Source organism: Ictalurus furcatus, chromosome 13 (assembly GCF_023375685.1).
Source record: "Ictalurus furcatus strain D&B chromosome 13, Billie_1.0, whole genome shotgun sequence".
In the NCBI taxonomy this organism is placed as follows: domain Eukaryota; kingdom Metazoa; phylum Chordata; class Actinopteri; order Siluriformes; family Ictaluridae; genus Ictalurus; species Ictalurus furcatus.
The window spans coordinates 20917796-20934103 of NC_071267.1; the positions used below are offsets into that span (position 1 = coordinate 20917796).

The 16308-nt window shown below is 39.1% G+C and overlaps 2 protein-coding genes across 5 annotated transcripts in view; both read left to right on the plus strand.

Annotated features, from left to right (window-relative positions):
• The window catches only part of rnf213b (ring finger protein 213b), a 42871-nt gene extending 36021 nt beyond the window's left edge, over positions 1-6850 (plus strand). The window contains exons 57-63 of the mRNA XM_053639627.1: positions 112-292; positions 404-605; positions 1593-1670; positions 1892-2089; positions 3411-3500; positions 5224-5399; positions 6134-6850. Of these exons, the coding sequence (XP_053495602.1) occupies positions 112-292; positions 404-605; positions 1593-1670; positions 1892-2089; positions 3411-3500; positions 5224-5399; positions 6134-6269 (1061 nt within the window). The 3' untranslated portion in view covers positions 6270-6850. The remainder of the gene's footprint in view (positions 1-111; positions 293-403; positions 606-1592; positions 1671-1891; positions 2090-3410; positions 3501-5223; positions 5400-6133) is intronic.
• A 317-nt stretch (positions 6851-7167) lies between these two features.
• The window catches only part of cep131 (centrosomal protein 131), a 32803-nt gene continuing 23662 nt past the window's right edge, over positions 7168-16308 (plus strand). For 3 of the 4 annotated variants that reach the window (XM_053639927.1, XM_053639928.1, XM_053639930.1), the window contains exons 1-5: positions 7169-7403; positions 9977-10173; positions 11548-11642; positions 13444-13555; positions 14671-14798. In XM_053639927.1, the coding sequence (XP_053495902.1) occupies positions 9988-10173; positions 11548-11642; positions 13444-13555; positions 14671-14798 (521 nt within the window). In that variant the 5' untranslated portion in view covers positions 7169-7403; positions 9977-9987. Of the gene's footprint in view, positions 7404-9976; positions 10174-11547; positions 11643-13443; positions 13556-14670; positions 14799-16308 lie in introns of all 4 variants that reach the window. The other variant, XM_053639929.1, reaches the window with a different exon arrangement.

Consider the following 16308-nt stretch of genomic DNA (forward strand, 5'->3'; position numbering starts at 1 on the left):
ATGTGTTTTGCTCCATGTCTGGAATGAATGAAAATATGGAATTGCTTTGTTGATATTGACGTAGTAAAGGTGAGCGAGAGTGTCAGTGTATGTATGTTTGGTGTGTGTTAGCTGCTATAGGTGTGGATCCAGAACTATGTATGAAGGACATAAGCATGGACAGTCCTGTTAAGTACCTCTGCCTGAGCCGTCGTGGACCAGGCTCGTGTCTGCACGCTCTCGTCGAGCTGCTGTCAGAAACTCACAACAGCCTGGTGCGAGAAGCTCAGAAACTCAGTCGCCAGGAAGACAGGTGTGTCTGTGTGTGCTGGTTGGGAGAAAATGAAAGATTTTTTTTGTGCGACTTAAATTTTACTCTGTTTCCGCTTTAAGTCGCTTACTCATGTCCTCTTGTGTCCTGCAGTGACTACAGTGTTCCTGTAGGGGTGCTGTCTGAGAGCCAGTTGGCACTGTGCCACCCAGAAAAGGAGTTGCTGCCCCTGGTCTTAGCTCACTGCCATTACACACTAGTGAAGGGTCAACAAACTGCCAGTGACTACGACCTGCAGGCTATTGAGAAACAACTTCACAGACACTTTTTCGCTGGCAAGCCACGCATCCAAACAGTTAGTAAACTAATCTACTTACTAGTCATGCTTTTAATGCTTTATTAACATTAAATTACAGAGGAAGATATTGAAAGCAAAATAGTCAGACAGTTTAGGAACAAAATGATTTTATATTACTACATTGATTGAAATCAAAATAAAGCAGCATTTCTTTCACATTGTGCATCATTTTCATAGATTTTTTTAGATGTGTAAATCATTCAGTTAAAATTAATTATTTTAACCGTATTAACTGATTAGAGGTTAGCACGTTTGTCTAGCACCTCTGGGGTTTGGGGTTTGATTCCTACCTCCACGCTGTGTGTGCTGAGTTTGCTGAGTTTGCAAGTTCTACCCGTGCTTCAGGGGTTTCGTCCAGGTACTCTGGTTTCCTCCCCCAGTCCAAAGACACGCAGTGTAGGCTGATTGGCATTTCCAAATTGTCTGTAGTGTGTGAATGGGTGTGTGAGTGTGTGTGTGCCATTGTAGTGTGTGATGGGTCGGCACCTCATCCAGGGTGTCCCCCGCCCACCTCGTACCCCAAGTGACCTGGGATAGGTTCCAGGCTCTCTATGACCCTGTGTAGGTTAAGAGGTATGGAAAATGGTTGGATGGATGGATAGATGATCACATAGGCCTGCAGTTAATCCATTTAAATTGCAACTCAAGGTTTAATTCACTAAAAACTGACATTTAAAGTTGGCCAATTAGCTAAACACATCAGTATTGTAGTCAATTATATCTAATTATTTGAGGAAGCCAAAAATCAGGATTACAATTAAAATATTGTTAATTGTGCCACCCTATTAAAAGATGATATGATAACTGCGACATAGGTTTTTGCCATATAGTGTTGAATAAAAACCAACCCTTGTAATATATTATATATTATATATACATATAATATATTATACACATTTCAATAAATTTTAAGAGTAGCCTATATTGGAAGTAAAATGATTCTGCTGTTCATTTTTGTTAATACTATTTGTTTAACACTTGCAGGACACTGAAAAGTATCTGAAGAGGCATCATCAAGATTTTTCAGAGGTTTTGAAAGATGTCAGAAGCAAGATACCCCAGGTAAAATTTACCATTTACTACGACTACAACACGTTTTTAGTTTAACCTCTTGGCTGAAGGCCATCTGAGGGAACTTCAGATATTGAAGATCAATGAATGAAATGTTCAAATTTCTGTACAGCTCACTGGCATTTAGTCATAACATCATTCCAAATTCCTTCTGAAACTGCACAATTTGTAGATATATACTGAAAATTATTTACCCTTTCTTGGACAATCAGGAGCCGCTGAAGGCCTCAGTATGCAGCTGGATAAGAACAGTGCTGCGTTCCTTCACTGATGTGTGTGACACTGTGTATGCTCTGGAGATTGGCCTGCGTTTCCTGGGTAAAACTGGAGGATGTGCAAAATCCTCACTACTGTCCTATCTTCATGAATCTCTCAAGATGGAGCAGCACATCTCCAGCAGTGTAGCCAAGGTCAGGATTACAGCTGTCTGGATTGTCATAATCTACTACGCTTCTTATAATACATTCAATCACACTTGAGTCATAATTGCCATGCAATACATGAATTAGGTCATTAATGATATTAAATGATTACATTTCAAATGATATGAATAATATTAAATGTCCACCTTGTATTAGCATACTTAGGCAGTTTAGAGATTTAAAATCCTTCTATAACTAGACATTATTACTGGTGAATAATAACCAATAATCATGCTGAAAAAATGCCCCATGATTTAGACTTTAAGTAGCAGTGAAGTCTTTAATCCCAGTAAATTCATTAATATTCATTTAAATAGGAAAAAGGATACTTTTTTGTATCTAGTCATTTTATGTACAGTTTTTTTAGCATGCACATTATACCATATTATTAGTATTATTGGCATATTATTTCCACTTTATTTTGATAAACTCTATATTTGTGACACAGTTCCTGATAAGCATATTAAAGCGATATTTAAAAAAAAACAAATCTTCCCCTTACTCTAAATGTTGTCAATCAGCCAAGACATTTTAGTGTCTGAAATTTCTATTTTTTTTGTTCAAAACATGAATTTAAAGGGTATTTATATCTGCCACATGGGTGTATCTGTATCTTTTTCTGTATCTGCTCCAGATTAACTGGATTGTAGAAGAATGTCACGAGGTGACATTTTTCCAATGTTCAGTTGTGCAGTTTCGATGAGTCTGTGCCCACTGTGGTCTCAGATTCCTGTTCTTGGCTGACAGAAATGAAACCTGATGTGGTTTTCTACTGTTTTAGCTCCTCAACCTAAAGGTTTGACATATTGTGCTTTCAAACCATGCTGGCCATTCTCCTCTGACCTCTCTCATTATTTCCACCTGCAAAACTGCTGCTCACTGGATGTTTTTTGTTTTTGGCACCATTCTGAGTAAACTCTAGAGGCTGTTACACATGAAAATCCCAGGAGATCAGCAGGCTCTGAAATACTCAAACCAGTCCATCTGGGAGCAACAGCCATGCCATGGTCAAAGTCACTAAGATCACATTATGTGAACATTAACTGAAGCTCTTGAACTGCATATGCAGATTTTACACATTGCTCTGCTGCCACATGATTGGCTGATTGGATAAGTGTGTGAATGGCAGGTGTACAGGGTTTCCTAAAAAAAAATAGTGCCTGGTGAGTGTGTAAAGCCACAGGACATGAAGGCTATTGGGCTGATTTGGACCAGTTTTCAATCTTGTTTGAATGATTTTTTAGTGAGCACAAATAAACTGTCGCGGTCAATGTTTATTTCTCTTGTGTATATGTTTGTGTGTTCTTAGGCTTTGGCAGATATCAGGCTGGATCAGTGTACAGCCACATGGCAGCTGCTGACCTGCTGGAGGAGTGAGTTGAAGCTGAGGAGAGGACAGGTGAATGCCTCCACACCAGTCCACATCCACACTGCATGATAAATGAACTCAGGTTGAAGGATGTCCACTGCTGCATAGGAGCATCATGCCATAGCTGTTTCCCAGATTCAATGCACATGATTCTCCTTCTGGCTACGTATCTATCTGCATTACTGTAATTTGAATAGCAATAGGTATACGAGCAGTATGTACTGTATTATTAAGGGTGGAATGCATTTTGCAGTGTTCTACAGAAATAACAATGTAGTTCAGGAACCTCATGTTTATAACATGCATTATTTTTATTAACACCAATATCATTGATAAAACAATATTGTGTGTTGCATAGCTAGCAGTGAAATTCATTTACATTTATAGCAGTTGGCAGGTGCCCTTGTCCAGAGTGACTTACATTTATCTCAATTATACAACTGAGCAGTTGAGCCTTGCTCAAGGGCCCAGCAGTGGCAGCTTAGAGGTGTAGTAGTCCAGTAGTCCAACATCTTAACCACTGAACCAACATTTCCCTGAAATCCATCCATCCATTTTCCATACCGCTTATTCTACATGAGTCATGGGGAGCCTGGAGCCTCTAGCAGGGAACTCTGGGAACAAGGCAGGGGACACCTGGAAAGGCTGCCAACCCATCGTAGGGCACAAATGCACACGCATTCACACACCCATTCACACACTTCGACAATTGGACAATTCGGGAATGCCATTCTATTGGCCTACAACACATGTCTTTGGACTGGGGAGGAAACTGGAGTACCCAAAGGAAACCCTGAAGCACAGGGAGGAAGTGGAACCCCCAATCCCGGAGGTGCGAGGCAAAAGTGCTAACCGCTAAGCCACTGTGCCACCCTAGCAGTGAAATGTATTTGTAAAATATAAAATGCAATTCCTCAAGAAATTAATTCACAAAGAGATAGTGTAGAGAATTGACTGGAACATGATTGAAGCTATTGAGGATGTATTACATGGTACATTAAGGTGCTTAAGGTCTGCAGTCTTCTAGAAAGTCTGTTTTTTAAAAAAGCTTCCTCTCTATAAGTGCACATGAGTAATATATCACTGCATAAACACCAGTTTTAGAAAAAAAGCTTTAAAGGATTTCTCAGTGCCTCTGAGAATTGTTTCAGCATCACCAAAGTAGGATTTCTCTTTTTGCTGTTTACCAACTAGAATAGAATATCCTAAAGGTACAACCTTGTACCTATATCTATTAATCACATTAGTAGCTGGCACAATTTCAATATCAGTATGATAATAATACATTGCAGCTTGTGATTTAGAGTAATTGTGTGCATTGGTATTCAAAGCAAACACGTATTTGAATTAAGCTACCTTCTGCTCATCCATTTAAGTCTGTCCCTAATTACACTTGCCAACCTTTGACCTGGGCTGACCCTGAATGGGGAAAAGAGGCCCAAGCTGTGTGTCGTAAATCCAGAGAAAGTGCTCGCCAGAGTGTGCCAGGCTTTTGTTTAAAACATGTGTCGCACTCTGGAGATTTACGCCATTTGACCTTGTATTTTGGCCTGTTGGAATGAAGTCTGTTGGAATGAGGACTATAGTGTTATTTTGGTTGTTGTGTCATCCAGTGAATGTTATTTGGCTTAAGGAGAAAATCTCTCCAACATATAAATCCATAGACATAGAATTATCTATTCAAGTAATACTCTAACATTTTATATATGTATTCTATTTGATACATTTTTATTTGAATTGTCTCACTCCACAGGACCCTATCCCAAAACTTTCTAAAGAGTACAGAGAGACACTTTCTGCTGATGGCCAGAAAGAGATGAAGGAGTTCCTGGACATCACTGATGTTGAACTTTTCACTCTGGAGCTTCATGAGATCCTGCTTTTAAAGACAGACATCACCTCAGACGCCAGATACTCTTCTCACTGGGAGTGAGTATTCATTTTTTGTCTGTCTGACATTCAGCTTATTTGTCTGTGGTTACTTGTCTCTTAGCACAAAACCCTAACACCATTTGGGTGGAAGAACCATGAAGTATTTATTGGCCCCATATGGTTATGCACACTGTTTATATGGCATTCACATTTGTGAACAGACAGAAGCACTGAGGGTTTTACTTACATAGTTAAATAACATTTGTTTTCTCATCCAAATCGGGGTTTAATTTAAATAAATCGGCTTAGAACAAGGATTACTTCGTAATTTTTAATACACATATACTATATGTGTGTGAACAGAAGAAAAAACATGTTAAAGGCACTTTGATCTAGTAGACAGAGGTGGCATTACCACTTTGTTAACAAATAATATTTACAAATCACATTTATTGTTGGAGTGTGCCACTGAATTTTATTTTTTTCTTGACAATGTCTGGAACTTCACCACAAAGAGTAAGAAGTGCTTTTAAGCTTTTGTTGCTGCATAGGGGCTTTCAATCACAGCAAAGAAGGCTTCTTCCACCTTGTGTTCCCCTGGGGATCAGGGGTCTTTTGACTACACAGGGCCACACTTTGACCCCTCCAGGCTTCCATCTGTCAGTCCAAGCCTCCTTGATCCACCTCCCGAGTAGGCAGCTGGTCAGACAGGACAACGGAATGCGTGTGCCATGAACAATGGACTTTAATGCTAACTGTTGCTCCTCCCCCAATTCTGTCCTTTTTTTCAGCATCAGAAGCACTCTGGAAACACATTTGGATCAAAAAGGAGCCCCTGTTTTGCCTGGACTAGACAATCTTTCAGAGGAGATCTGTCTGAGCATGGGTGCAGAGGTCTGGAGGCTTGCTGTAGACTTCAGGAGATGACTGTGTTCCTCAAAGCTATTTCATTGTGATGCATAGCTCTACTGTAAGCGACAAGTGCTAAAGTTTTTATGTTCCCTCTTTCTATACCCACTGATTTTGTCATGTAAATTGTCTCAGGTTGCGAATCTGAATTCATTCCCGAGCAGTTCTTGAATTACTAAGTACCGTTGATCGTTTTATGACGATGCATTTGAATACATTGGTGTACACGTATTAATGATATCAAAAGTGATTATTAAGCCCCCCCACCACCACCACAGTGACACAGACAACGTTTTGAGGCGCTTGTGTTTAATTTTTTATATTTTGTCTCAGCCAAGCACCTGTTAAATTGGATGTTCCTATAGTTATTCTTTTTCATCAGTTCATGTCGAAGCCTACTGGGAACTGGCAAATAATGAGAACCTTGTTAATAAAATCTAAATCTTTCTTTCCTTCTTTCCTTCCTTCCATCCCAATTATAGCAGAAATAAGGTTCAGGTTCTTTTTCCCCCTAAATACTATTTTCCCCCTTTAAAGCTGTATGTAAGTTTATTTGAAAAATAAATATTTGCTACCTTAATGTGTGATGGTGTCAAATTCATATTTTGGTGTCCAGTGGCAGGCCATATTTTGGCAAGGTTGTTGTAAAAACAACAGTAATAAAATAAACATAGATGCATACAAATATTTATTACAAGAAACAACAACAATAACTTATTATTGTTGTTGTTGTTGTTGTTGTTGTTATTTTTATTATCATCGTTTTCTGCAACGTTCTCTAAAATACCTCTGAGCTTCAACCAAACATTTTTTCCTCCTCTCCAATCAAAGCCACCAATCAGATCACCAAGAAAGAGCCAGAGTCTCCGAGCAACCACCAATAAGAGAACCTCATGGGTGGAGTTTCCCCCCCGAAGCTCCACCCTCTCCGGTCTGCGATTGGCTGTGTTTGGGCGGCCAAGGTCATTTAAGCGATTTGATAGGTTCGTTGCTAAGAGATGGGGTTGCGCTGTATTTATTGTTGGATACGAAAACAGTTTTCCTGTAGTGGAAGTGTGATATCGCAGACAGGAATCTGTTAATCGGGTCCCCAGAAGCGGGTTTACACGGCTACAGTGTTATTTTACAGTGGACACAGCGGATGTTGCTTAGGTGAGTGCTGAGTAATGATTTTAGCTCGCTGCTTTTATTGTTGTTTTTTCTGCTAACGAGTCAAGATTAAAAAAACAAAAGCTAAGGAGCCAATGTCTGTACATTCACCAGCCAGTTTAGGTTTATTTGAATTAGTATGTAGGCTAGTTATTGTTTTCAGTGCATAGGAAAGAAGTCTCGACCACAATCATGACTAATGGTTAAATCCCAGGCGGCTCACTGTTCACTAGAAAGCGTGAAATAACCTTCTACTGTCTCTATATCGAAATTCTATCAAAATATGTAGGAGTTGGTGCTAATATTTTGTTCTCGGTTTAGCATAATAGCTGGCAATAACGGTCACATCACCTGTAGCGACGCTTGGCGTTGTCTTGGTTACACAGCTGCTGTAGCGTCCTACTCCGCGCGCGCGTTTGTCTTCCTATCCTTGTGAGGTCCTTCATTAGGACATTAATGCAACTAATTACCGCCATGCCTACACCTAACCTTAACATTAACCTCAGTAATAAAACACAATCCTTTTGATTCTTTTTCAAACATAAAAAAGCTGGAGATTTGGGGAGGGGGGATCCTCGAGAGGACCAGCCAGATGTACGTACAAGTTCAAAACTTTTAGATATTCCTATACTTGTGGGGACATTTGGTCCCCAGCAAGCTATAAAAACATGCCCATAAACACGAGTACTCCAGATAATTCTTCATGTATCATCTGAGCTGACTTTAAATTGCATTCTGGTAAGTATTTATGGTTAACATTAACTTTTAGGAAGTTGGGAAAATTATTCCGGTTGTAGTCTACACTGCCTAAATGATTCCGGTTGTACCCTACACTGCCTAAATGATTCCGGTTGTAGTCTACACTGCCTAAATGATTCCGGTTGTAGTCTACACTGCCTAAATGATTCCGGTTGTACCCTACACTGCCTAAATGATTCCGGTTGTAGTCTACACTGCCTAAATGATTCCGGTTGTAGTCTACACTGCCTAAATGATTCCGGTTGTAGTCTACACTGCCTAAATGATTCCGGTTGTAGTCTACACTGCCTAAATGATTCCGGTTGTACCCTACACTGCCTAAATGATTCCGGTTGTAGTCTACACTGCCTAAATGATTCCGGTTGTAGTCTACACTGCCTAAATGATTCCGGTTGTAGTCTACACTGCCTAAATGATTCCGGTTGTAGTCTACACTGCCTAAATGATTCCGGTTGTGTGCGGCCTGCGCTGCCTAAATGATTCCGGTTGTGTGCGGCCTGCGCTGCCTAAATGATTCCGGTTGTGTGCGGCCTGCGCTGCCTAAATGATTAAATGATTCCGGTTGTGTGCGGACTACGCTGCCTAAATGATTAAATGATTCCGGTTGTGTGCGGACTACGCTGCCTAAATGATTAAATGATTCCGGTTGTGTGCGGACTACGCTGCCTAAATGATTAAATGATTCCGGTTGTGTGCGGACTACGCTGCCTAAATGATTAAATGATTCCGGTTGTGTGCGGACTACGCTGCCTAAATGATTAAATGATTCCGGTTGTGTGCGGACTACACTGCCTTAAAAATAAACAGTGGGAAAGATTTCAGGTTTCTGTTCGTTCTTTGGTTTTTTTGGTTTTTTTTTTGTGTGTGTGTGTAATGGTTTGGAGTCATTAGTATTTTGTTCTCTATATAGGTTAATACCAGTGTAAAGAGTTTAGATACTAGATGTTTTGGATGGTTTATGAAACTTGATAAAAAATCTGATGGTATCTGAAGGTGGATGTGGAATTCACTCTGATTTAACTGACAAAAAAAAACTGTGATGCATGAGTGAGTAGTGATGCTTCACTTGAACAAGAAAACCACGAGATGTAGCATTACACGTATCTACAACGACTTGGAAATTATTCCATCAAGCGTTGAAGATGCACACCAAGGTATACACCAGAATCATCCTGGAGCTGTAACTGAATCAAGATAGAATAGAGTTTTGGAAAGCATGACATCCATTTGATCCTGATGGAAAAATGCTTGAAACCACTAGGCCAATAATCATTAGAAAGCGAAACTATATTTCTGGTGTTTTTTCAGCAGGGGAACTGGGAGCTGTGATAATCTCTGACGTAATGTAGTCTTGTATAAATGGGAACCGTAAGACCTGTTAAAAGGTTACCATCCTATGTAGTATAATCTCCTTGGTTTTCCTACACACCCTCTGCAATGAAATGTAGAAAACTACATTAAAAGCTCTTAACGGCTTTTTGTGATGCTCTCACCTTATTAGCAAATAATTCGATTTGCTGCCTAGCCTTTAAAAAAAAAAAATAAATAAATAATAGTCCTGCAGCAGCCTTTGAAAAACTGCACAATTTCCCAAGTGGCTTTGTTTTAGGATTTGAAATAGCTATATTGCCTTTTCCTTTGCAATCAACTTCTCACAGTTTTAACCCTAAAAACTCCTCCTTGAATCCCCTTAAATGCTTCATAGTTGAATCCTCTCCCATTTCAGATAAATACCACTGAATTTCTTATTCTATTATATTCTTCATTATATCCGGCTCTGAATCCGAGTCCACTGACCTCTTTCCCATTTATCTCAGGCTGAGAGAGGATGCACACTACTCGCAGCCCCACGTCCATCCAGTCTGGAATGGCCACTGATGCGATGGATCTGAGCTTGAGCGGACTGCAGCTTTCCATGAGCCGCAGGCCCAGCAGTGCATCATCGGGAAAACACTTCTCCCGCTCTATATCTGTGTCTGTGGCCAGTGACGGACGTGGCAAACGCAACACACCGGTGAGTCTGCATCTTCTTAGACATTTCACTTTCCATCAAATTGTTCATACCTGTGATCTATTACAATTCCACATATACTGCTGTCTGATACTGGGTGCGTGTACAGTACACATGCAAGATATATCACACTAATAAGCTTTGATTTAAATATAAAACAGAGGCACATAAGCTGCTATTATATGCAGTCTTCTACTTACCCTGAATATAGAATGAAGTGCTGCTGTTAAAGTGAAATCTATATAATATTACATGTAGATAGCCAAAGGGTTTCTTGCTTATTTTAAGTAAGGAATAAAACATCACTGAGCATGCTGTTGTAGGAAAATAATCAACGACAACTGCCTTGAAGTTGATTAGCTTCCTGTTATAGTAACAGCATATCCTGAAATATTTTATTCCTCTTATACCACAGCAATTTGCAAACTCCATTAAAGACCGACACATTATAATTTTTTATCATTTAAAAAAAAAAATTATATTGAATGTTGTGGAACACCTGTGAAAAAAGCTGTGATTTCTCTTGCAGCCAGCAGTACTGTCAGAGCTGCTATTATAGAAAATTATTCAACTGCTCTGTGATATAAAGTATTAATAAGAACTGAATGTCCAGTACTGTGCAGTAGTCTTAGGCACATGCAAAGAAATGCTGTAGAGCAAAGATGCCTTCAAATATAATGAAATTAAATGTTTCTGTATTTAAAAAATTCTATAAAGAGCAGTAAACAGTAATTAATGAAACAAAGTCGATATTTGGTATGATGACTATTTGCTTTTAAAAAAATTCATCAGTAGTATCGGGTACAATTAGTGCAGTTTTATAAGGAAATGAGCTGTAAGTTTTATTGAGCGTCTTGCGGAACCAGACACGGTTCTTCTGGAGACTTTGACTGTCGCACTTGCTCCTTATTTTTGCAGCAAAATCCAGCAACCTTCATTTTTGTGTTTTTTTTTTTGTCTGAAAAATGTCTCTTACCACGTAATATGTTGCTTTCTTTACTGACATACAAACATTTCTCTAACATTTAATTTTGTGCTGGAAAACTAATGTTTGGGAATCTAAAAGTTTTTTTTTTTTTTTTTTTTTGTTGTACTAACTCGATCATGTACGAGTCATAAAATAAAAAAATCTATAACAAAGATTGTACTAAAAAAAACAATTAGCGAGCCTAACACCTTTGCACAGTAAATAATGATGTACTTTTCCCGTGTTGTTGAAAGCAAAAATGTGTGTATGTGTAATGTAACATAAGCGTTTGGAATTCAGCCAGACAAAATATCCTAATACATATGTTTGAATGCCGGCAGCAATTAAAACACATTATGTCACTGTAATGACTCTTTAATTGATGGGTTGTTCCTTCCTGTTGTTGGCAGGTTGATGGTGGGATTGGGAGTTCCCGTGCCATTAAGAATCTGCGGCGATCAAACAGCACCACGCAGGTGAACCTGCAGGCCAACGCTAGACCCAGGTACAAAACATCACCCCCATTCCCTTTCAGTGTAAATGTGTTCTAGTACACCTAGAAGCTCAGCTGCCGAACTGGGGAAGTGTTACTGAATTCCTAAGAAACTATAACATCCTATTGGTGCAGAAGCATAGTGGACTGTAAAAAGTATAGCATTCCGTCTGCTAGTGTGTTGGTTTTAAGGTGGAGCAGATTTGCCACAGAGAATGACCACCGTGCAGACTTTTCATTCCATTGGTGTCCAATTTTCTATTGGACACCTATTCTATTTCAATTTTCTAATAGCCCAGAACTGCAGGTTTCAGTTACAGCAGTTGTGCTGAACATTCCTAGGCAGTGTATAGGTTACTTTCAACATTCTGCACATTGCTTTCATTTATGAGAGTGATCAGAGAGGTGCCCCAGCTTGTTGCCTATATGTAGTGTGTATGCTCCAGGCATTGTCATGCTTGGGCGATCGTTCCTAAACTTTTACGCTTTGCATTGCATGTAGGACCAGCAGCTGGGGTTTGGAAGACTTGTCGTTTTTTTTCCTTTTCTCTTCTGCAGACAATGACTATTGTGTGCTGGCGGCTGCTGCAGCAATATGGAGAAGGGCAGCGGGGGCAGCTTTGTCCTAAACTGGGAGGGGGGTAAGAGGGAAGCCTCTCGGGTTTCTGTCGAATGAGGCTGCAGTGAAAGGAGAAGTGTGCACACACCGGGAGCTTATTGTCCGGCAGCTGCCGTCACCCTCCCCTCACTCTTGCCTACTTATCCTATAGAGAAGTAGAATAAAGAATAACCTTACGCTGTTCCCTCCTCATTCTGCTCATCAATAGCTGTCATTCCCTGACCTCCCCTCCCAGAGTCATGATGGAATGCAGTTTTTAAAATCAGTGTTTGACTACTTTTCATTTGGCCAGCTGGCATTCTACATGTTAGGCCATGGTTCGGCGTCAAGATGAGCAGCATCTGCCCACATTTCGTGTTCTGGATAGTCCAAGGCATTTAAATGTCTGGATAGAGGAGACATATGTTAGTGTGCGTTCTCTGGGTTTGGCAAAGGCATCTGTCTTTCTTAATGGCTGCCCTCACATTGCATTCCTAAGCAAAGGCCTAATGCAGCTGTCCTCACAAAGCTGTCACCACAAAAAAGGCTTTTTTTTTTTTTTTTTTTATTCTTTGAAACACGTTCATCTGATATGGTTAGCCATGCTCAGGATGGCTTGCTGTTTTTGTTGAAACATGGTTCCTGTGGGTATATCCCTCGTCACACCTGTTTTTCTTCTCAATGTGTTAAGGCATACTAGTGATGTTAATGTCTCCATGATGTTTGTGTATGTTGCATTGTGGTGCTTAAACCAAAAACCTGGAAATTGTTATATATCATATCATATCATATATCATATCATATATCATATCATATATCATATCATATATCATATATCATATCATATCATATCATATCATATCATATCATATCATATCATATCTTTTTTTGACGAAGTAGACATTAGTGGAGTTTCAGATTTTATGCAAATTTTGAGGAAAGGGTAGGGAACCCAAAATGTCTAATGGGCTTAATGTCCCTGGAACTGTATGAGATGGAACAGTATCTTAATAAAGGTTGATTACTTTTTTTTTTTTTTTCTGAAAGTGATTTGTACCAGAACTCTTCAGAATGTGCTCAATGATTCACTTTTAGTTGATTCAATATGAATCATGATTCAGTGATTTGTTTTTACTGACCTTCATGAAATTCTCACCTCTTTCTTTCGCGCTCTCTCTCTCTCTCTCTCTCTCTCTCTTTCTCTCTCTCTCTCAGTGAGGGCAATACAGAGGATTTCATGGCTCTGTTTGACAGCAGCACTGATGGCCGCCGGAAACTAGCCAGCCTCACTAAGGCCTCCCCAGACCACACAACATGGAACATTCTGGTACTACTCTACCCACGTCATCGTTTACCACTGACCGTCCTGCTGTTGTAGTTTCAGTGCTTTAGGAAATATTTATAAACTTTCATTCTGGAATACTTCATCTTTATAGTTCCTGTAAACGCATATGAAAATATACTGCCATTCTAATCATGCCTGGGGTAATGGGTAATAATGATCAGTGAGCCACTGGGATAGTACCAGAGACTAGAAATTAATCTGTAATAATTTCATAACTGTGTAATGTATTCAGTAACACAAATGTAGTTAGGGTTATCTTTGACAAATGTGCTGTGAAATATACACTACCGATCAAAAGTTTAGACACACTGTTTCTTTATTTTTATTTAAAAAATTCTACATTTAATAATAATAATAATAATAATAATAATAATAATAATAATAATAATAATAATCAAAACTCTGGAGTAACACAAATGGAACTGTTGGAATTATGTTGTGATAAAAAAAAAAATTCAAAATAAATCAAAATGTAGTATTTTCGCATCTTCAAAGTAAACACCCTTTTTGCCTAGAATTTCCAGAAATGTATTCTTGACATTTTCTGTCAAGAACCAGTTTCATGAGGAATCCCCCTGAGATGCTTTTTAAACAGTACTAAACGAGTTCCCACCTACGCTGGACACCTATTGGCTGCTTTTCGGAATATCTCATCCAATAATTTTTTTTTTACTAATTTGTAAATGAAATTGGTTTTCTAATGAAAGAAATTAATATGTTGGCATGATTAGTATATTTTTGTGTACAACACCGATTTCAAACATTTAATCCTACACCTTCAGATCAAAAGGTTTTTAAGGTCATGAGAAACATTTCAGTCGAGTGTCTCCAAACTTTTGATCGATAGTGTAAGTAAAGTCATTATCTAGAGTACATAAAATTGAACTCAACACACTATAAAATGCAAACAACCCACCTTAGTGGCGATAGCAAGTTGCCCTATTTCTTTGGCAGCGCTGTGTGAATGACTGACTGTTAAGAAACTTGCAGAGCAATTCTACAAGGTAACCTGAGATGAGACCATAAATCTGTGGTTGTACTGTCTGTCTTTTGTGAACAAATTGAAAGTAGTTTTGTGTGTCTGTGTGTGTTTTAAGGACGACCAGCCACGAGCGTTCCCGTTGCCCTCCAGCTCCCGCAGCACCTGCAGTATGGATTCCCCCACTGGCCTGAAGAAAAGAGATTCTGGTGTCTCCCTGGCGGCAAACTTCACTGCCAACAACCGGTGGGTTGGCATCATTCGTTTCCCATCAGGGCCCTGAAGCCATCTGCTAACTTTCTACGTTTCCCGAATTAGTTTGTCCCAGACTCTGGGTTTTCCTATTGCCAAGATGATCGAACAGACTATGGGTGTGTTAAGTAAGGAATCAATCACTTGGGACATGCTGTTCTAGAAAAAATGATCAACTACAGGGTGATGTGATGCAGCCTGAAAGCAGAATTACTCTTACCACCCTATAGTTATAGTACTACTTTCCTAAAACAACACACCCTGATGTGTTTTATCTCTCTGATACCACAGCAACTTGCCAACATTTGTGTTTTTTAATTAATTAAAAATGAATTAATTAATAATTAAAATCCCTCATTCCCGGTTAAAAACAAAGGGGGATAGTGCTTTTTCAGTTGCTGCCCCTCGTCTATGGAATCAATTGCCACTGGACATCCACCTTGCCCCTTCTATTACCACTTTTAAAAATGAGGCTTAAAACATCTCTTCTCCCAGGCATTTTAATCAAATTTTTACTATTGTCTGTTTTTATTTGGTTTTATTCTGTTTTCTATTTTTACTTTCCTTACTCTGTTCAGCACTTTGGTCAGCTTTGCTGCGTGAAATGTGCTATATAAATAAAATCTACTTACTTACTAATTAAAGAATGACACTTCATGGCTACTTTTGATCAGTTTATAGTTAAATGTAATGATGAAATGTCCACAAAACAAGTTAGTTCCAGTTATAGCAGACACAAACAGTCGTTCCATCCCCAGCCTCTCGCTCCCACTCTCAAACCCCTCGGCTGGTCATGTTACGGAGAAACTAAAAAGAAGACAGTGTTTTGGCAAAACACTGTCCCGTGGACAAAAACCTAATGACTCTTACAAAGCAATGACCCTGTAGACGCCTTCCATAAATGCTACATAAATATCTCCTCATGGAAAAACTCCATGATTGTTTTTCTATAATAAATAACAGTGTATTTTTTTTTTTTGTCTTGTTTTTCACGTTTATTATGTTGATCATCCTCTATACAAATCCCTGTAAATAAGCTGTTTATTGTAGAAATGATATAAGATAACAGACAAAATGGGAGTGTTGTCAAAGCTGCTGTAACAGAAAATTAATCAATCTCACCAGTCAGATTTCAGAATAAGTAATTAGAAGATTATTTTCAGAATTATTTTTTAACTTCTCTGACTTTATCTTTAAGGCAACTGATGTTAAAATCTTCTTGTTTATGAGGACAGTTTCTTTATCCTCACATTGTGTTCATGGAAATGGTTTTGGACTTCAATTTCACATGGACAGTCTTGCTGTGGTTACTGGGACTACAGTTGCTGCTATGGCCTTAGGCCTGCAATTTCCACATACAGTTTTGCTCTCAAGTCTCCTTTAGTGAACAGTGGATTAATTCAACAAAACCAACTTCATATAGAAACCATAATGAACTTTCCTTTACTTTTACACTCTGTTGTTACCCAGATGAGGATGGGTTCCCTTCCGAGTCTGGTTCCTC